Source organism: Sitophilus oryzae, unplaced genomic scaffold, assembly GCF_002938485.1.
Source record: "Sitophilus oryzae breed Bouriz unplaced genomic scaffold, Soryzae_2.0 scaffold_1583_pilon_pilon, whole genome shotgun sequence".
Classification (NCBI taxonomy): Eukaryota; Metazoa; Arthropoda; class Insecta; order Coleoptera; family Curculionidae; genus Sitophilus; species Sitophilus oryzae.
The window spans coordinates 984,149-1,006,903 of NW_022146262.1; the positions used below are offsets into that span (position 1 = coordinate 984,149).

Consider the following 22,755-nt stretch of genomic DNA (forward strand, 5'->3'; position numbering starts at 1 on the left):
CTGAACTCTCCGTATCATAGCCGGGTAATTTTTTTATTTTAATGAAGCTATAATTAAATTAAAAATATATCGTATTTAAACTTTTTTATATTTTATTAAGATTTAGGAAAGGTTTTTTAAATAAAAGTTTAGAAAAAACAATTTAGAGTCCAAAAGGATAAAAATAATAAAATACACGTTATAGAAGAAATTTTATAATCGAAATTAGGTAATTTTTGAAATTAATAATAAATTATTAATTTTAGTCAAACATTTACAACCCCTAATATTAATCAAAACAGGATCTATTCCACAGATATAATAGAATCGGCGACATAGGAGAGAAAAAAAATGATTGTTGTAATTTTTTTCTGGTTAAGTGACGTCTTATTATGTAAATTAGAGAAAACATAAATCTGTTCCATTAAAGCAAGGAAGGTGATAGGAAGTGGATAAAATAAAAACTACATTTATTTAACTCGGTACTGTCTTTATTATACCGGGTGCGTCCCAAAGTGGCTCATCCCCATAATTTTTTTTATATTTTCAAAAAAAAACAAGATTTAGTATGTTAGTATATGAAATAAATTAGGATTGATTGACGCATTCAATTGTTTTTGGTCACTTCCTGTTTCACCGGAAATGACTATAACTTTTAATTTTTAAACGGCACCCTCGGTATATTTCTACTTTATTCGATAGAAAATGACACTCTGAATAGAATGACATATCATATGTCAACTTTTGACATTTTCGCATATGATTTAATTGTAATTGTAACACGCGGCTCATAACGACAATTTGACTCGAAATACCAAGTGTGTGGTATCAATATATTCATAAAAAATGCTTTTTCCAAATATGCTAATGAGTCACCCTTGTTCCATTTGAAAAAAATTGACATATGTATGATTAAAAATACGATTTGTACATCTTTTAACCGGCCTATACAAGACACGAAACCTATTAGACGATCAAAACTATTTTTCCAAGGCTCCTTGATTAAAACTTAATGTTTTTAACAACACCATGGCACCCTGGATTAAAATTTAAAATACGATTTATTTTTAAGCGACAATGTCAAAAGTTGGCTATGATATGTCATTCTATTCAGAGGGTCATATTTTATCGAATAAAGTAGCAATATACCGAGGGTGCCTTTAAAAATCAAAAGATGTAATCATTTCGGTGAAAAAGGAAGAGACCAAAAACAATTGAATACGTCAATAAATCCTAATTTATGTCATATACCTACTAACATACAAATCTGTTTTTTTTTATCTGAAAAAATAAAAAAGTTTAAGGGGGTGAGCCACTTTTGAGACGACCCGGTATATTAAAAAATATTGTTTCATAATGTAATATCATTTTAAAATTCTTGTATGTTATTTTAGATTCTAAAGATAATTTTAGAATAAACCGGAATATATTTTTAATAAAAACATTATTAATTATTAACAGGGTTATAATTATGATTTTGTTACAATGTAAGTAAGTAAATAATGTAATGTTAGAGAAAAAATTCAGATTTTACATTTTACTAAAATATTATCTAAATAAGCGCCTTTCTACAACAACGCCACTGACTCCCAATGGGTAAATTGAGAGTTACCGGTCTACCGGTCGAAAATCGTTTCAAGACTTAAATGGATTATTTAAGTCAAATTTCTTGCAAATTTGGCACTGGCGAACCATATTTTATAGTTCTTGAACAGAAAATGTCAATAAAATAAACACTTAAGGACTACAAGCTAAGAAAAATGCGTTACTACAGCCGGGGACAATGCGGCAATAAAGCTTTACCGCACACGTGCGACGCGTACTACAAGGTAATAAATGAATGAATAGGCTCCCTCGCCTCTAATCGGTGTTGTCATATTGTAAAGAACTTATCCTTTTTAAACAGTATCCGACTTATAATTTAGTAGTATAAGGACTATTTAATACATCTATGGAATATTAAAACCTACTTTATTAAACTGTAGTATTAATATCTCAATATATGTGTATAACAAGAAAAAAAATATTGATAATATTAAAAACGTGACAACATAGGCTGGATGAGGAAGGCTCGGTCGACTGTACCCAGAAGTAAACATGTATACAAAAAAGATTGTTTGACCGCTTTGAGATGTAAATAGTGTAGTCTATATTTTATTTTAAGTCTATGTGTGTTACGGTTAAGGTCCGATATTCGGTTAATATCGACATTACCCGGGTAATCTCGAGAATAAAACAAAACAAAACAGCCAAAAACAAAACCAAACCCAAACATTAACCTGACATTAACCGGACATCGGACTTTAACCGTAACATATACAGATTGTTAACTGGATGGCTACTTATTGGGCAACTGAATGGCAACACTGCCTACATTCCAAATGAGTACTAAGCTAAACTACCGACTCGTCCCGTCGCGTCGTCTCTCGACGAGCGGGCCGAGGTTGCCATATTTCAACCATAAAGCTCTTGCCGCGAGTAATAAACAGATTAACAACCTGTATATTATATTTCAGAAATCTGCCCGAAGGCTTAGCCCGATCCTGTCGTGTTAAGCCACACCCAAAATTCCAAACTCACGTGCTTTGATTAAGGCTTGATTAATGTTTGCAGAGCTTCAGCATTTGTCATAAAATAGCGACCAATTTGTATTATATTTATGTAGTTTTACATAAATTATATATCACTGTAATCACAAAACTTCAATCTATTTCCGTATTGTAACGGAATTTTAAATTATATCTTTATTTTCGAGACAATTTAGTCCAAACATAAGGAATATTTTATTGATGTTTGACCATCAAAATCTTAAAAATAAAGAAGTTACCTAAAAATGTGCTACAATACGGATATAGTATAATCCTTTATCTTTAATTTCCTTCTTCATTTGTGTAAAAATACCTAGCCAGTTTTACATAAAACGTTAAATGCCGAACGCTTATTTTGCTACTTTTTTGGACTAAAGTAGTTAAAACGACTGAAATATAACTAAATTAATTTTTATTTATATGTCTGCAGTCCTCTATCCTCTATTTAAAATTTCGCAATGATTGTTTTACATTAAGAATAGACTTTAACCTCCCTAGTAATTTTTACTACATCTTTCTAAAAATAAAAGCTATAATTATTATTTATTGTTATATTTTAATGTTGTGGATCGTTTAGCACCGCAAGCATATTTTTAAGAATCGAACAAGGTCATAAGGTACGTAAATTCTTATATTTGTTTTGTGTGAATAAACTTTACATATAATTTACATATAAAGACATCGGTTAAATATGAATTTAGCATTATAAGTAATCTTTTATATGAAATACATAATGCTCACATAGCAAAATAAAAACACTAAATCACCACAATACACCAAAAACACTTTTACTTTTACACTGGACGCGCGTTTCGCTTACCATGTTAGCATCATCAGCAGATGATTATAAACTTCAGTTTATAATCATCTGCTGTATCTAGTAAAAATATTTTTAAATTGTAGCTCTAATAATCCTTCAACGAACCCAAAACTTACAATTTGTAAAAATCTAATCCTTTAGCTACAATACTCCGTGTCGTATGTGGTGAACAACCCTGTATACGTATAATAAAAATTATTGTAGTTTGTAGTTCTTACTTTCATTATGTTAGATGTTATTTTTTGTTGTTCTTCTGTTTGAGTCTTACCAAAGTTCACAGAATTCCATAGAATTATTCTGTAAAGTTTGATCTTACTATTGAAAAATTTTAAGATATGTATCTGTAAACTGCGACTATAGTGTGTAACAAATCAAGGAACATTTCGACAAACGACGTCAAGAAGATGACAGAAAATACGATATATCTGTGAATTATAATGACACAACAGTTATTATCACGCATCCTCCCATTGTACATATCAATTTAAAATAATATTGAAGTTAATAGGTAAACTTTTTTTTGACATACTATATACTATCCATTTGTTAAATAATAAATAACAATTAGAGATATCGTTATTAGTTTATTTATTGTACTAATCGTTGTGATTGAAGTATTTGAAATAAATATAAACTCAAAAAAGGCTTACAATATACATAACTAATTTTCTACGTCTGGACATGTAAAAAATATAGAAAATTATTTGGCGTAGAAAATTAATTTCCTACGTGTAGAAAATACGGTAGAAAATATAAGAAACCAAACCTACCCAACCCTGAACAAATATTGTTTCAAATAAAGACAGGTGTAAGTCATAAAAACGAATTTTCAAGGTTTTGAAGGCTTTTTTCCGAATATCTTCACTACAATTTGGAATTTTCCCAATTTATTAATTGTATTTGAGCAGCACCTGTCTAAGTATACGCAACAATTCCACAACTGCAAAGAATTTAAACTTTGTCACAACTTATCTGATATCAGCTGGTTACCTCCAAAAAATGTATTCACAGCTACTACCTGTTATTTTCAAAAAAAACTTTAGAAATGGAATAGTACCCTTCAATAAGATGCCGTATGAAAAAACAAATATTGTTTTGCTAGTTCGAGAACTTCATGTTTCACTCTCACTCTGATATCACTAGTTTATTTATATCTGAAAATATTTCCGTAATATGATTTCCTTTCAATCTATGAGGAGAAAGTCTCAAAGAAAGATTTTACTTGCATCTTAAAACACTCATTAGGTCATTGACTATTTACTTTATCAATAACTACTAATAACCAGTAGTAAAATAAGTGTATGAGATTTCTCTCCTTATCATAATAGCAAAAAATCAAGTACATTATTAATGCAAATATGTTTTTTTGTAACGATGCAATTAAGTGCATAAGATTTTTTTATAAACACAATCACTTATTCATAACTATTTTTATAACAATCGTAAAATTATTCTTTATTTAGTTTACAGTATACAACTAAAAGTAGTAGAAAAAGTATTCAAAGTATTAAATTTGTAGTAGTAGTAGTAGTATTCCGGAAACTTCGGCAACATATTCTGCAGATAAAAATAAGTAAAAAAGTTCGTATAAATGTATTCAAATGCTTAGTGTCCGAGATACAGGGTGTAGAAATTTTATTTTTATTTCGAGTTTTTCCGAATAATTTCTGAAGTAACGTCAATATTTAGATGAAAATTGGTGTCTGGGTGTTTTTTGACATGAGAAATTTGATTTTGATGTCATTATGACTTTTATTTGTAGAAGGCTCCACTTAGATGTGTTTTAACTGATTTAAAGAGTAATAACTTTTCGTCCGTACCTGTATAAAACTACTGAGTGATTTAATATTTTATTAATCATTATTAATTATTTTAATAATTAAAATATACATTTCCGTGATTTTATACGTAAAAAATGTCTCTTGGTAAAAATTGCTACGAGCAACCGTTCTGAAGATATTTGGAATGGTAGTGGTCAATACATGTCATTATTGACAAAAAATAAACATGTTGAGGAGATAGTTATTTGACTGAAATGATAAACTTGGGAACTTTTTATTTTTCTTTAAAACAATTATGATAAAACAGTTTCTGTTGAACTTTTGGCACAAACACATTTCAAATTTATGATATCAGTCTAATAACTATTTAGTCAACATGTTTAATTTATGTCAATGATGACAGGTATTGATAATTTTGATTCTAAATATCTAGAGAATCATTACTCGTAGCGATTTTTACGAAGATACTTTTTTTACGTAAAAAACGTGGTAAATTAATATTCTGTTACTCGGTAGTTTTATACAGGTACGGACGAAAAGTTTTGTTACTCTTCAAATAGTTAAAAAAAAAAAATATTCAGGTGGCGCCCTCTACAAGTAGGAGTCATATTGACATCAAAATCCAATTTCTCATGTCAAAAAACTCCCAGAAACCAATTTTAATCCAAATATTGACGTTACTTCAGAAATTATTTGGAAAAAATCGAAATAAAAATTAAACTTCTACACCCTGTATCTCGGAAACTAAGCATTTTAGGACATACATTTGTACGAACTTTTTTACTTATTTTTATCTGCAGAATATGCTGTCGAAGTTTCCGGAATACAGTTCGGACCACCCTGTATAACAAAGACAAAATAAAAACATGGAATATAACACGATTTTTAGATTTCCCTAGATTGAATTCAACGTGACTTTGATCACAATTTTTTTATTTGTTACAGGGCCCTTATCAAGTACATAAGATTATTGATCCAAGTGAAGAGGTACCACAGACAGAACGCCAGCTTTACGCAAATCTTTCAAAGCACGGTGAAGAAGAACCCAAACAAACCGGCCATCGTGTTCGAAGGCCAAGAATGGACGTTTGCACAAGTGAGTAAACCTAATTTAAATTCTTAAAAAACCTGATTAAATGACTTTACTAGACTAGAATATAAAGACAGTACATCCTTGTTAAATATTTTGTAAAAGAAGAGTCATTGAGAAGAAAAAAAAACACTTAAAAATACCAGATTTACTCTTTTTCTACTTTGTATTCTATTCTTGTTTATACATGTTGAGAATGTCAAGTAGAATCCTAAGATAGAGTGATATTTTTCTTAGACACGCCATAATATTATTCTTCAGAGGCTCGCGCCCTCTGTCAACTATTCAGTCAAATGCTGATAGGCGACGTCACAATTTTCTACGCGTCATTTCAAACCAGTGAAATTTGTATTGAATTTGATTTATTATTTATTCCTTAATTCTAACTTCGTTGCATTTATTTTTGTATTGAGGGAGTACTTTTTAATCACTTCAATCGAATTTTATATTAAAAATAACAAAACTTTACTACGATTAAACACCGGATTAGGACTATGTCATCAGCGAATCTTAAATGGTTAAGATATTCTCCATCTGTTTTTAAACCTTTGTGTGTTGGTCCAGTCCAGTTGACGGTTTAGGCCACCAGTTTTTTTGGTTTAGGTAGTTTTAACAAAATTAACAATTTTGTTCATTGTTTCAGGTGGAGGAATACAGCAACAAGATAGCCAATGTGTTCAAGAGCCACGGCTACAAAAAAGGCGACTGCGTAGCTCTGTTCTTGGAAAATAAACCAGAGTTCGTGTGCGCATGGTTGGGGCTCTCAAAAATCGGTGTAGTCACCGCGCTCATCAACACCAACCTAAGACTGACTTCCCTCGTACATTCCTTGACTATAGTCAAAAGCCAAGCGATCATATTTGGAGCCGAACTCTCGGATGGTAAGATAAATGTATAATCTGATTTATAAAAAAAATAATGATGCTCTTTATGAAAAATAACCATCCTGGCCACTTCATCTGCGTGGTCTGCGTCATCATTTTAATGCATGCGACAGAGATAAATATAAATAACCGGTTGAAGAACAGAGAGACCAAATAAAAAGCGGCATACAGTGTTGCCGGTTTTTACGTGTGTAGGAAAATGTGTAGAAAACATAAAATATTTTAAAAACTTTCATGTATTATACTGAAATGAAGATAATATATCTAAGCTAAATATAATCTATTAAAGCTGTAGTAAAATGGGTAAATAATTGTGAAAAATAAAGTTGCAATCCTAGATGCAACATTTTTCAGAAACGCCTTCTTGTGCCTATAAATTGATGATGATAATGATACCCTTAAAAATATTGTACCTAGTTTTTTATTAATGATGTGCTTTTAAATTAAATTGTGTACAAACCTTAAAAGTTTTCATTACTGTCTCTTGAGATTTAGTTAACCTCTCGAAAGTAAAGACTTTCCTACTGGCTATGCAATATACCACATGATCGAAAAAAATCGCCGTCACAGTGTCTTTGAAATGACGATCGATGACATTCGCCATATAATTTTATATGTATACATTCATGGACAAAATTATCGAATATTTTAAATTTTCCAAACTTTTTTCATGTTTTTGAATTTTTTCATTTTAATGAATAATATGCAACAAACAAGAAAGAACAATGTATTTTACACATTTTAAATAAGGAATATTAAATTATTATTGACAGTAAATCGTAAAAAAAATGATGTTAAATTTATGAAAATGAAGGATACTTAGATTCAACTTAAATGCATTTTATTTTTATTGTATTTGGAACTGGATTTCTTCGTCGTATGCGACGTTTTAGCTCATCCCACAAATGCTCAACGGGATTTAAGTCTGGGATATATGGTGGCTAATCTAATCTTTGAATCTGGACTACATCAAGATAATTAGTCACTATGCCAGCTGCATGTGTTCGAGCATTATCGTGCATAAATAGGAATCTGTCGTATCCAATGAGGCCATATGGCAAAACATGATCTTGGAGGATATTTTCAATATACCAGTCACTGGTCATTCGTCCAATAATTTCTATAAATTCGGTGCGCCCCTCCCAATGAATGCCTCCCCAAACCATTATACCGCCACCTCCAAAACTAACAGTCTGTATAAGGTTGCAGCTTCTGTATCGTTCCCCGACTCTTCTATAGACATGATTTCGCCCATCTGGCTTCCATAATTGTGTTCTACTCTCATCAGTGTATAGAACTTTTTTCCAGTCCTCGATATTCCACTGTGTTCTGGCAAATTGCAATCGACGAATTTTGTGATTTTGGAGAAGACGTGGAATTTTGGCAGGGCGTCTTGGCTTTAAACCCACTTCCTTTAATCTTCTTCTAACCGTTCTGGAACTAACATTAACTTGTCTTTTTAACATAACATTCTAACATTAACTTGTCTTTTAACATTTTTAGTAACTCATTTTTGAGGTATGCGGATGTCAATGTGCGATTTCGAGTAGAATCAAGTACCACAAAACGGTCATCAATTGCCGATGTACACCTTTTGCGTCCTTGGCCGCGTCATCGTACAAAATCTCCAGTCTTTTGATATCTTTTAAAAACATTTGATACTGTAGAGTGACCTCTTCTAAGACGCCGAGCGATTTCTGTTTGTCTATATCCTTCCTCATACAAAGTTACAATTTGTGCCACTTCAGCCTCACTGCAATACCTCACTGATGGCCATATTTCTTTTAAATAGAGAAAACAACAAATGAAGATTACTAACAAATTACTTAAATTCACTATAAATAACTTAATTCATTATAATTCTTGATTTATGTGTGTAAGTAACTTTTAAATCTCAAAGAGGGTTATAGAAAATATACGCCATTAAAATTAATTAGGTAAATGTCAAAATATTTTAAAACAAATGAATATAATCGCCTACTAGACGAATAACATTAGCAAATTTATAAATTTACAGCGATAATATAGAATCTTGTTCGAGTAATAGTGATAACAAAAATATTCGATAATTTTGTGCATGAGTGTATTAAACAATTTAATATTATTAATATAAATTAATAAATACGTTCATACCCAATTTTTGTTTGAAATAGATATACAGGGTGGTCCGAACTGTATTCCGGAAACTTTGCCAACATATTCTGCAGATAAAAATAAGTCAAAAAGTTCGTATAAATGTATGTCCTAAAATGCTTAGTTTCGGAGATACAGGGTGTAGCAGTTTTATTTTTATTTTGATTTTTTCCAAATAATTTATGAAGTAACGTCAATATTATGATGAAAATTGATGTCTGGGGGTTTTGTAACACGAGAAAATTGATTTTGAAGTCAAAATGACTCCTATTTGTAGTGGGCGCCACCTACATGTGTTTTAACTGTTTTGAAGAGTAATAACTTTTCGTCCGTACCTGTATAAAACTACTGACTGAAAAATATACATTTTCATGACTTGCTACGCAAAAAATGTCTCTTGGTAAAAATCGCTACGAGCAACCGTTCTCAAGATATTTAAAATGGAAATAGTCAATACATGTCATTATTGACAAAAAATAAGCACACGTTGAGTATAGTTATTTGAATGTAATAATAAATTTTTATTTTTTTTAATTAATCATAAATTTTTCTGCGAAAAAATTATGATTAAACAGGTTCTGTTGAACTTTTGGCACAAAAAGTTTCAAATTTATGATTTCAGTCTAATAACTATTTAGTCAACATATTTAATTTATGTCAATGATGACAGGTATTGATAATATTGATTCCAAATATCTCGAGAACCATTACTCGTAGCGATTTTTACCAAGAGACCTTTTTTATGTGAAAAAAGGCGTAAATGTATATTCTTTTACTTAGTAGTTTTATACAGATATGGACGAAAAGTTATTACTCTTCAAACCAGTTATAAAATAGGTGGCGCCCTCTACAACAGTTTGGACCACCCTGTATAATTAACTATAATTATAAAAGCCTGTTAAGAAAAAATTCGAAAGATAATAGCGAAAAGCGAAAAATTTAATCTTTTTTATTTTAAAAGAATATCCATACCGAGATCCATACCTTTTTTAATACGCCGATTTTGAGTGTAAAAGGTACTTAAGAAATACTAATTATACAGTAGGTACTTCCAATTAATATAAAAAAATTAATGAGTTTTTTTTTATTTTCGCGTTTAGAGTCTATTATTTTAATAAAACAGAGTATAGTAATTATCGATAATCAATAATTTTTTACCCATTAATTGAATAATAAAATACCATTACATAAATATAATATGTATATTAAAGTTTCTGTAAAATATTTTTTTTATTTAAATGTAATTGAGACTTAAAAATACTGGGATTGTTGTAATATCTACAATGGAAATTTAGTCTCTCTCTATCTTCTTTGCCAACAAATATTCGTAAAAAACTTTATTTACCATTTTTCGGGTATTTATTTCAGTGTATAAAATGAGAATATTTATTTTACAGCTGTCACTGAGGTATTGGACAAAATCGAATCCAAGGTGGCGTTGTACCAAATAAATTGCAACAACAACGCAGGCACTCAAGACGAACGATTCGAGAATCTGGATATTCTGCTTAAAGACGCTTCAACTACTCCTCCAGAAATTAAGGATAAGCTAGGGCAACATGAACACCTTGTATATATTTACACATCGGGAACCACGGGCTTACCGAAAGCGGCAGTTATTAGCACTTCAAGGTAGGAATTTGAAATTTGATTATTTTTTTATAAAGCTTTTTTTTAAAAAAAAATCTTGTCACCTTGTGATTTACATTTTATTATTTAATTTTATATACCGTGTGCGTCTTCAAAGTGGCTTCCCCTGTAACTTTTTTATATTTTCGGATAAAAAAACGAGATTTGGTATGTTAGTATATGACGTAAATTAAAATTGATTGACGTACCTATTCAATTGTTTTTAATCGCTTCCTGTTTCACCGGAAATGACTACAATTTTTGATTTTTAAATGGCACCCTCGGTATATTTCTACTTTATTCGATAGAAATTGACACCCTGAATAAAGTGATATACCATATGTCAACTTTTGACATTTTCGCTTAAAAGCAAGTCGTATTTTAAATTTCAATATAGAGTGTTATGGCTTTGTTTAGGAACACTAATTTTTAATCAAGGAGCCTTGGAAAAATAGTTTTGAGCGTCTAATGTTTTTCGTGTCTTGTCCTGGCTGGTTAATAGATCCCCAAATCGTATTTTTAATCATATCTCATTTTTTTTAATGGAACAAGGGTGGCTCGTTAGCATAATTTGGAAAAAAGATTTTTTTTACGAATAATTTGGTACCACACACTTAGTATTTCGAGTCAAATTGTCGTTATGAACCGCATGTTACAATTTCAAATAAACCATATGCGAAAATGTCAAAAGTTGACATATGATACGTCATCCTATTCAGTGTGCATCCATACCATCCTAGAAAAAGCGGAACGGCGCGGCGCGGCGTATCGGCGTAACGACCTAGAATAGGTTTCTAATCGTTCTAGGTTTTAAATCGTAAAATACCTAATTTTTGAACTAATTTCAACGATAAGAAGTCACTAAATAACCTATTAAAATTTTTTTTTGAACTTGGTTTAAGCCTGACCTCACCTTGAACCGAGTATGTACAATCGGGCCTTAATGGTACTCCTCCTCCTCCTCCGAGTTGTAGCACCGAATATTAATATAATATACAAGGTGGCCCATCGAAAACGTTCCGCAAGGCATAACGGCCAGGGTATTTTTTTTTTCAGAAAATCCAAAAACACGTCAATTTTGTTTGTGAGGGGGACAACTTTTGCCCCAAAAATGATTGCAAAATCTTCAACCCTCTAAGCGGGGGTGTCATCCCCCAACTTTTTTCAAATGGGAAGGGGGTCAAGAGGTAACGCAATGAAAAGGGCTTTTTATTCTCTATATTTCCCCGCTTCGTTTTTGAAAATCGGTCGAGTCATTGAGAAAATATGAAGGATTGAAATTTGAAAAGTTTATTTAAACATTTATCAGAGTAAATTATAAGGATAAATTCCTTCGACCAATTTGCTGTTTTTTCTTATTATTTCTAGATGTTTACGCATTTTTTCACTTGCCACAAGGTTGAACGATCAAGTGCGGTAGTTGCTAGATAGCTATTCTGTGACTTGTGCGTTGAAGTTCTTCTCAATATCGTTAAACTTTTTTACAATTATAGTGTACTCACTTGCAGAAAAAGTGAATATAATCGAACTTTATTTTGAAAAATAATGAATGTGGCAATCGGTTTGCGCAGATATTCAATGAACGCCATCCTGACAAACACCTTTATGGCAAAATTGTTCGCGATTTAGTAGCAAAATTTCACGAAACTGGTTCCGTTATGAATAAAAAGAGGCAGAGGGAAAATCCTGTTGTAAATGAAGCTATGGAGGTATTCGTATTGGGCCAGGTTGCCATGGATAGTACGCTGAGTACAAGAAAATTAGCCAATGAGACCGCGACCGGCGTGAATCGTACAAGTGTCCAAACGATATCAAAAAAAAACACAAGTTCCACCCGTACAAAATTCAGTCGGTACAAGAACTCAACAAAGACGATTTTGATCGTCGCGGGCTGGTATTTTTGGAAATTCTATTGTGGGTCAGTTTAACGATATTGAGACCGCACCTGATCGTTCAACCATGTGGCAAGTGAAAAAATGCGTAAACATCTAGAAATAAAAAAAAACAGCAAATTGGTCGAAGGAATTTATCCTTATCATTTACTCTGATAAATGTTTAAATAAACTTTTCAAATTTCAATCCTTCATATTTTCTCAATGACTGAATGAAAATATAGAGAATAGAAAGCTCTTTTCATTGCGGTGCCACTTGACCCCCCTTCCCATTTGAAAAAAGTTGGGGGATGACACTCCCGCTTAGAGGGTTGAAGATTTTGCAATCATTTTTGGGGCAAAAGTTGTCCCCCTCACAAACAAAATTGACGTGTTTTTGGATTTTCTGAAAAAAAAATTACCCTGGCCGTTATGCCTTGCGCAACGTTTTCGATGGGCCACCCTGTACGTGCATATATTAATATTTCGTAGTTCCAAAAAAAAACAATGGCATCGTGATTAAATAAAAATACGTAATATTAGTCGTAAAAATACTTCAAACTTATTTAAATTTATTCGAGATATTTAAATTCAAGGCATAAAAAAATGTTTAGCGATCCCGCATTCAGAATAAATTTTATATCGCAAATTGTACAAAAATTGGATATTTTACTTTCGATTTCATGCTAGTAAATTTTTTGGTAACACGCACATTTATTTACCATATAATCCAGTGAGGGCGAACCTATGACACGCGAGCTCATTTTTGGTGACACGCATCTTCAAAGATAAAATATTTCATAATTCAAATATTTCTCTCTCATAATGGCTAGAGTCAGATATTATTACTTACGTCAATAAAAAAAATCATTAATAACTTAATTCCGAAACCAGACGAACGAGATATTCTCGTTGGCGTAACCACAAGGGGGTTCGGGGGTGCCAGACCCACCCCATGTTCTGCTGGGCACCCTCCAGAGAAATCTTGAAATATGCATCTTGGCTAAATATTCATTTTTATTTGCTTGTGATGTAGTAAAAATTACGTTTTCTTGTTTTATTTAGTTAATATTATTTTGTTTTGTTCAAAAAATATGTTGAATTTTATTTTTACCCCTCTGGGCCAAACCATAGCCTAGTGCTAATTGTATAATTAATTTTTTCCTAGATTATTATATGTACATACTGTAATAAATGTACAGCTGTAATTGAGTAACTAATTGTGAAAAATTGAGTTCCAACCCTAGATGCAACATTTTTCGTAAACACCTACTTGTGCGGTTTGAAATTTTAATGCCAAATCCGGCAATATCGCATAGAAGAAATGTATCAACCCAACTTTTATCTCCTTCAGCATACATTTCATTATTCATTTAAGTTGTCTACACACGTTAAAATCCAGGCAGCTTCGATGACCAGATCGGTATACGTTTAACATGCAAAATACTCACTTTGTATATTTGGTTTTACTACTGATAATAATCGGATAAAATTCTTATTCTTTGAATTAGTTTGTTTCTGTCAGTGTATTATTTGTTTGTTTTTCTTATTATTTTTAATTATTTACAGATTCATCTTCATCGCTGCGGCAATTCACTGGTTGTGCGATTTCCAAACCTCAGACCGATTCTACTCTCCACTTCCGTTGTATCATACAGCTGGCGGTTGCATGACCATGGGGCAAATGTTAATCTATGGCTCAACTGTAGTGATAAGGAAGAAATTTTCAGCATCCTCGTATATAGCTGATTGTAGGAAATACAACTGCACAGTAAGTATACTAATAGTAAAATAGTTATCGCATATCTGAAAAAAGGGAATTATTACAAATTTCTAAATGAACCATGGATTTTTTTTGCCTTCCTCTTGCGGTATCCAAACCATTCATAAACATGTAGAGAATACAAAGTGTCTTGTTGATTGTTTTTTTAGGCAAATTACAGAACAAAAAAAACAAGTTCAATTATTGATAAATAATAATTGTTGCATTTTGTTCTCTAGATTGCTCAGTACATTGGAGAAATGTGTAGATATATTTTGGCGGCTCCTCCTAAAGCTAATGATGGTGATCACAACATAAGAATGATCTACGGTAACGGACTGAGGCCTCAAATTTGGACGGAATTTGTCGAAAGGTTTAATATTAAAAAAGTGTGTGAATTCTATGGAGCAACAGAAGGAAATGCCAATATCGGTAAGTACAGATGAAAAATCGTAGAATCGTAGAATTTTTTAAATAACTGAATATTATACAGGGTGTTTCAAAAAACATGTGCCATCTCTTGGGCTGATTCCTCATACAAAAATAAGATTTATTTTCATATCGACATAGGTCCGATTCTGCTTTGTTTCGTAGCTACGGGGTGTTACAAGTCTTAATTATATTTCGGTCTCAGAAACACGCCTTAGAAAAAAAAATTTTTTTTAGAAGTTAAAAACATAATTTCTTGATACTTAATATGGCAACATAGGTAGTAACTTAAATTTACATGAAAGAAAATCCAGAAAAGATCCAGTGGTTCTCTAAATTTTAGCAAAAAATTTTTTTTTTTGAAATTTTCAAAGTAAAATAACTCGGTTATTTTGGACTTATTTGAAAAACGATAAAGACAAAAAATGTTTCTATTGACTAGATCTACCACCCCTTAACTTGCACTTATTTCTGGGACACCCTGTATAATTTATTAATTTTTACTTTTATTTTAATTTTATTAATTGTGATTAATAAAATTGCGTTTATCTCATAAAGGAGGCCTTGTTTTTTATCTGAAAAAATTAAAATGTTATAGGAGTCAACCACTTTTGAGAAACACCCGGTAGACATAAATCGTCTCATATTGAAGTCTTGACAGTATCAAAAATCCATTCTTCTCTTTTCAGTGAACGTGGACAACACGGTGGGCTCCATCGGCTTCATCTCCCGCATCATCCCCCAGGTCTACCCCATCTCCATCATCCGCGTGGACGAGAACGGCGACCCGATCCGTGATGCTCGTGGCCTCTGCACCGAGTGCCGTCCCAACGAGCCGGGCGTCTTCATCGGCAAGATCCTGCCCAACAACCCTTCGAGGGCGTTCCTAGGCTACGTCGACGAGGAGGCTTCCAAGAAGAAGGTTATTAAGAACGTGTTCAGCGTGGGCGACAGCGCTTTCATCTCCGGGGATATTCTGATAGCGGATGAGTGGGGGAATTTGTTCTTCAAGGATCGGACGGGGGATACGTTCAGGTGGAAAGGGGAGAACGTTTCCACTTCTGAAGTAAGTTGGTATTATTATCTACGGTATTCGCAAAACATTTTCCGATGCACGTCATCAATCTTTTTTTCTTGTTTCTTCTTTTCATTAACGACATTGCTAACATAAACATCAGTGGTAAAATATGTCTTTTTGCGGACGACATTAGCTTCACTTGGAGCAACAAGGATGTCACTTTATAGGATTATATCAAATGACTTAATCACCACTAAATCTTGGTGCGATTCGAACCTCCTGAGTCTCAATATTTCTAAAACTAAAGCTTTGTGGTATAAAAACTCGCTGCAGCCTTGTGTACTTAACAACACCACCATTGACGTAAAATCTCTAAAATTCTTAGGGCTTGTTGTAGACACTTCTCTAAAATGGGACATGCATATCGACGCTTTGTCGAAAAAATTAAGCTCTGCCTGTTTTGCATTAAGATCTGTTTCTAAGAAGCTTCACTTGTCAGTGGCTAGAACTGTTTATTATGCACTTTTTGAGTCGCACCTCAGATATGCCCTTCCATTCTGGGGTACGTGTTGTGCGACTCAATTTGACCGCATTTTCAAGCTCCAGAAAAGAGCTGTTCGATATTGACTGGGACTTAACAGCAGAACTCATTGCCAGGATTTTTTTTAAAAAATTAAAAATATAACTCTTCCTTATTTGTATTTGAATCCGTTTGCATAATACGTAGGCATGTATCAGCTTCTCAAGAAAGGCCATCTCACACTTATCCACTCAGGAACGCGGAGCAAGATCTCTATCTACCTACCCCACGCTAAGAATTAGTTAAAAGTTCATTCCTGTATTGTTAAAAAATGTCTATATTATATCTATAGGATTCATCTCTCCAAAAAAATCTTTTATGGGTATTTCGCCACTGCACTGCAAGAAAATTTACAAAATAAAATAGTTATTTTTTGTAAACACTTCTGCGTTAAATCCATAGACAAAGAAATAAATTATTAATAAATATAATATAAAAATTAATGTTAAAATTAATTAATTAAAATTAAATATATTTAATACAGGGTGGCCCATCGAAAACGTTCCGCAAGGCATAACGGCCAGGGTAATTTTTTTTTCAGAAAATTCAAAAACACGTCAATTTTGTTTGTGATGAGGACAATTTTTGCCCCAAAGATGATTGCAAAATCTTCAACCCTCTAAGCGGGGGTGTTATCCCCCAATTTTTTTCAAAGGGGTAGGGGGGTCAAGTGGTACCGCATTGAAAAGGGCTTTCTATTCTCTATACTTTCCCGCTTCGTTTTTGAAAATCGGTCGAGCCATTGAGAAAATATGAAGGATTGAAATTTGAAAAGTTTATTTAAACATTTATCAGAGTAAATGATAAGGATAAATTCCTTCGACCAATTTGCTGTTTTTTCTGTTATGCCTTGCGGAACGTTTTCGATGGGCCACCCTGTATATTATAAATTATTTATTTGCCTATGGTTAAACCTAAACGGACACTGCTTGTCAGAAGTTATGTTTACAGTTATACAAATTTGCCCATAGAATTTGCCTAACAAAGAAAAAAAATGCTTAACGTTTCGGAAAGTTTATCACTAGCGGGAGGCGGGGACTAAAACGGATGCGGAAATAAAAGCAGTAAAATATGTACCGGGTCATTTAAATTTGCGAAACAGCGCCCTCCCACTACAGATGCTAATTTTCCAAAGAAGTTTGATCTGGCCAGAGATCCGGCAGGCCTAATTCCCATATGCGCTTGATCGTCTCGTAGTTGTCTCTGATTATATCAAGTTAAACTTCAAAATTAACAATTATTACCTGATAACAATTACTTAATAAGGTAAAACCAAAAAGCCTCAAACTTTCTGTATAATTATTTTTAATTTGTTTTTAATTTTTACGTGTGTTATGTTTTTATGTTATGTTCTTTAAAATAAAAAAAAGCGATTGACATACATTATTAACATCTACAGATGCATGTGCAATACATTTATTTTTATTAGATTGTATTAAAAAAGCCTCTTTAATTTTTCTTTTAGAGGCTATCCCTTCTTTCATTATAATTTTGGCGTTGTTAAAATCTATTCTGTGCCCTGTGTGCCATGAATGCTGACAAATCTTAGATTTGTGAAAATCTCCCTTTCTTCAATAATCTTTATGTTCTTTAATTCTAACATTTAAGGGTCTAGTTGTTTCACCAATGTAAAATTTATCGGCAGTCACATGGTATTTTGTATATTATATATATATGCGACAATTTTTTTCTATTACAATTTTTGTTAATAGAAATAAAAAAAATATTATACTATTCCAAACAAATATTTTAGTAAAATACAGAGTTTCAGTTTAAAAAAAAGTCAAATTTTATACTATATATTTTTGATATTTTTATATCTAATTACTTTAATCTGTTTCAGCTATTGTTATATTTTAATCTTATCTTATTCATATGAGCTAACTACTGTTGTAATCCTTATACTTATATAGTCAACAGAATTCCATAATAATTTATTAGTATTTTTATCAGTTCATTTAAACATTGGCTTAAGTAATATAAATTATAATGCGATTTTAAAAAAATTACTTAAGTACATCCACTTTTACTGAATTATTTAATGATTCAATCTATAATCGTTTAAATTTTATATTAGCATTGGATCTTTTTGAATCCACTTATAAAAGTTATGAATTTTTATGAATTCAACATGTGGAGATTTTTGTTTGGTTTGGTTTGGTTTAATATTTAATAGTATTTTTAAATTTGATTCAATATAGGGGGATAGGTATACCGGGTGCGTCTCAAAAGTGGCCCATCCTTATAACTTTATTTTTTTTTTCAGATAAAAAACGAGATTTGGTATGTTAGTTTTTGATTCTATTCAGAGTGTCATTTTCTATCGAATAAAGTAAAAAAATACCGAGGGGAAATACCGAATATCATTTAAAAATCAAAAATTGTAGTAATTTCCTGTGAAACAGGAAGTGGCCAAAAACAATAGAATACGCCAGTCAATCCTAATTTATGTCATATACTAACATCAGGAGCGAAGAAACAAACAGAAAAAACTATTTAAAATATCTAAATACAACTATTCAAAACCACTGCAGATACGCAAATTGTAGCAGATACGTTTATTCAAAACCGTTGATGTTCTGTTGAACAAAAGTTGAAACGGAAAAGAGGAATAACAAATGTTGAAAAAGCAATCACATTCTAAATTTTTTCGACTTTATTCTTCCACACCCTGTATATTATATTAACACAATAAATGTTTATATTTTACAGGTTGAGGCTGTGATTAGTAACATAGTAAACTACAAGGACGTCATCGTTTACGGTGTAGAAATAAGAGGCATGGAAGGCAGGGCAGGCATGGCAGCTCTCTACGACCCTGAAGAAGTGGTCAATTTAAACGGGGATTTAGTTGATGGACTCAAGAGGGCGCTACCGTCCTACGCCAGACCTATATTCATAAGGATACTAAAGAAATTAGATTTAACAGGTAAAAAACACTCGTTTATTCTATTTTTTTAACGAGTTTTTGGTCCAGTTATTGGAGTGTTTTCATTGATTTCTCCTGGTTCATACTCAGGGTAGGAGGATTTTCTTGGCCTGATTTGTTCAGCTTCTTTAGGCATTCTTTGACCAACTTTGAACCAATGGTTACTGAGTTGATTGCTCTTAAGGCTGCTTGACTATCAGATAAGAAGTAGTGATGGGCATTACGATTCAATTCTATTTCTCATATTGAATCGACTCCGTCGATTCGTTCATTTGAACGAACCACATACACATTTTACGTTTCATAAAAACAAGATTCGTAACTGGCACTACCGGCGATAATTTGGTCGGACAATTACTGAAGGGACCAGAAAAAGAAATATACAGTTCTTTCATTTGTTTTTCAACACTTTATAACACTGGCGTAATTGGATTGATTATTTTACCAATAATATTAAATTATCAATCCAATTCATATATACTATTTATTAAAGACTTCTTAATACCAATTTAATATTTTTAGAGCCATATTTTAATTCCGATTTAATAATCGTAGTAAATAGTATATAACACCGCATGATCGAAAAAAAATGGCGTTCAGTTGGCTTGGAAATAAACATAGATGACATTCCCCATATAATTTTACATATTAAAATGACAGCGATCTTCATTTTATAACCATGGCAGACGCCGTTTTTTATCATATTGAGCAGAGACCAACAATATTAATTTGGAGTTGCATAAAAACACGATTTCGTCTTTTAGTCCAACATTTAATGGTTTGTAGTCGGTAATATTACTTTAACAAAAATATTAACTTGAAAATTAAATACCTTACAGATACTCCCGTACTGAGTACAGTATAAATAAGTTTTTTCTTGTATATATCTTATCGTTTGCAATTTATGCCCATGATTTTTGTTTAGGGCTTTTGTTCAAGTCTAAATATTGGTGCCTGACTCTATGCCTATATCACCTCCGCGCCGTAGAAACGAGCGATCGCATTGTGATCTGATTCAATTCTCACGATTCTTTTTTACGGCTCATTAGGATCCGGATTATAACGGCTCGTTAGGATCCGTGCTGGCCACGATTCATTTGATACACTTTAAGTTGGAGTCTCATGCATCCAAAATCCGATGGTACGACATCCGAAATTTGAAGTTATCCTGTGAAATAAAAAAGGCCTGTCACATACATCCGAAAGTTTGTTCCGAAATTTGACACTTTTGACATTTTTCTGCTGTACTGAATAGAGATTCATGTCATGTTTTATTGGAGAAACACTTATAAAAATAACTTCCTCGCCAAATATCCCGAAATTGCCCACTTCCCCCTAAACTTGTTTTTAAAAATAAATGTTTTCAAAAAAAGTGAGGTTAAAAAACACACGATATCGTACAAAAGTTAAACAAAATTTAACTTTATACGACATCGGACGATTAGTTAAAATTATCGGATAAAAATTGGTGTCAAAATATTTCTACCAAAACACGATCTCGTCGTGATAGTCATCGGATTTCGGATCACTTTATTATATATATATATATATATATATATATATATATATATATATATATATATATATATATATACTATATATATATATATATATATATATATATATATATATATATATATATATATATATATATATATATATATATAACTTTATATACGATCGTCGGACGATTAGTTATAAATATATCGGATATATATATATATATAAATATTTATATATATATATACATATCGGATCGTCGTGTATATCGTCATATCGGATATTATTAGACTCCGGCTTTAGACGTATATAATGGATATAAACTTTAATTGCACCGAATTTTTAGTAAATAATAATTAAACATAAAATTTGAAAAACATCAGATTGATATCCCATCTCACATTATCCATCATCATTGTATTTATTTATGCTGTAAGTGTTTCTAAGTTTCTTTTATTTCCTTTTCCAACTCTATCATTAATTTTTAACAACAGTGGTTTTTCATACGTGTATTTCTAACAGTATTTATGACAATTTTTACAATAACTTAGCATTATAAATAGTACATTGCGGAAATTTTAATAATGGTGTTATTACTTTTAATGTAATCCAAAGATATTTTTGATAAAAATATATTTTTATTGTGAATTTTGAGAAACTCCTCATGGCTTTGCAAGACTTTGTTAAAAAATTATTCAAATAAAACTATATTAGTTATTTCATCTTTTGGAAACCCAAGACTGCCTTTAGTAAGGTTTTTTATAAGTGAATTTTGTTCAATATGAGTGTTGTCTGAAAATGTTAAATTATTTTTAGGGACATTAATGACTGAATCTTAAGTTTCTTTTCGTCTCCATATAAATGTCGAACACAAATACTGTACTGACTCCCGGCTAACTGTCTATATTTTCCAAACCTACTTTCAAGAGGATCAGTTTGCAAGTTCTCTAGTAAAACATACCTCATATATTACTCATTAAAACAATATTTTATTACTTCAAGCTCAACCTCTTACTCAATTCAAGTTAATAACTTTAATATTGAACACAGATAAAAGTTAGAAATTTTTTATTATTTTCATCGCATTTTAAAGAATTTAGTAAATAAGAAGCATGACTAATAATTTGATCAGTATTACTATCAGGGTTTGGAAAACTACATGTTACTCTTAAAACTACATAAAACTACATTACATGTATGTAGAGGGTGTAGTTTATGTAACTTTCAAATATGAAAGGTTTGAGGTGAGGTAAAAGATAAGTAAAAGCTTTAGAAAATACATATAAATATATTTGAGAAAACAGAAGAAATATAGCTTTAAATATAATATTCACATCTTATTATTTAGACATTATAAGGCATTATACCTTTTAAATTCTATAATTGCACACACTTATAATCACTTTATAGTTTATACACCTCTTTTTACAGATTTATAACTTTTTTCACCCTTCTATTATCGATGCGGCAATACCACTCCGCTACGCGCTACGACAGGCGCCGCCGCCGCGCCGTCTCCGTCGCCCCGGTCGAGGGGGCGTGAAATATCGATAAAATACATAACATATACTATAAAAAATATCTATTTTTTTTATTTTTTTTTTCTCATATTATACACTATTGTGAACTTAAAATATTCCTTTATTAAATTTGATTGATAAAAAGTGAGAGATAAACATTTATTGACTGGTATGATTTTTTCCGTATTCTATTAAAACTATTTTTATATACTATAATATTTTTAAAAACTCGGAAAAGACAT

The 22,755-nt window shown here is 31.6% G+C and overlaps 1 protein-coding gene across 1 annotated transcript in view; it reads left to right on the plus strand.

Annotated features, from left to right (window-relative positions):
- Positions 1–22,755, plus strand: part of LOC115879657 (long-chain fatty acid transport protein 1-like) — a 47,794-nt gene that overhangs the window by 22,692 nt on the left and 2,347 nt on the right. The window contains exons 3-9 of the mRNA XM_030896571.1: positions 6,114–6,264; positions 6,902–7,139; positions 10,673–10,907; positions 14,345–14,546; positions 14,777–14,969; positions 15,656–16,032; positions 19,277–19,493. Of these exons, the coding sequence (XP_030752431.1) occupies positions 6,114–6,264; positions 6,902–7,139; positions 10,673–10,907; positions 14,345–14,546; positions 14,777–14,969; positions 15,656–16,032; positions 19,277–19,493 (1,613 nt within the window). The remainder of the gene's footprint in view (positions 1–6,113; positions 6,265–6,901; positions 7,140–10,672; positions 10,908–14,344; positions 14,547–14,776; positions 14,970–15,655; positions 16,033–19,276; positions 19,494–22,755) is intronic.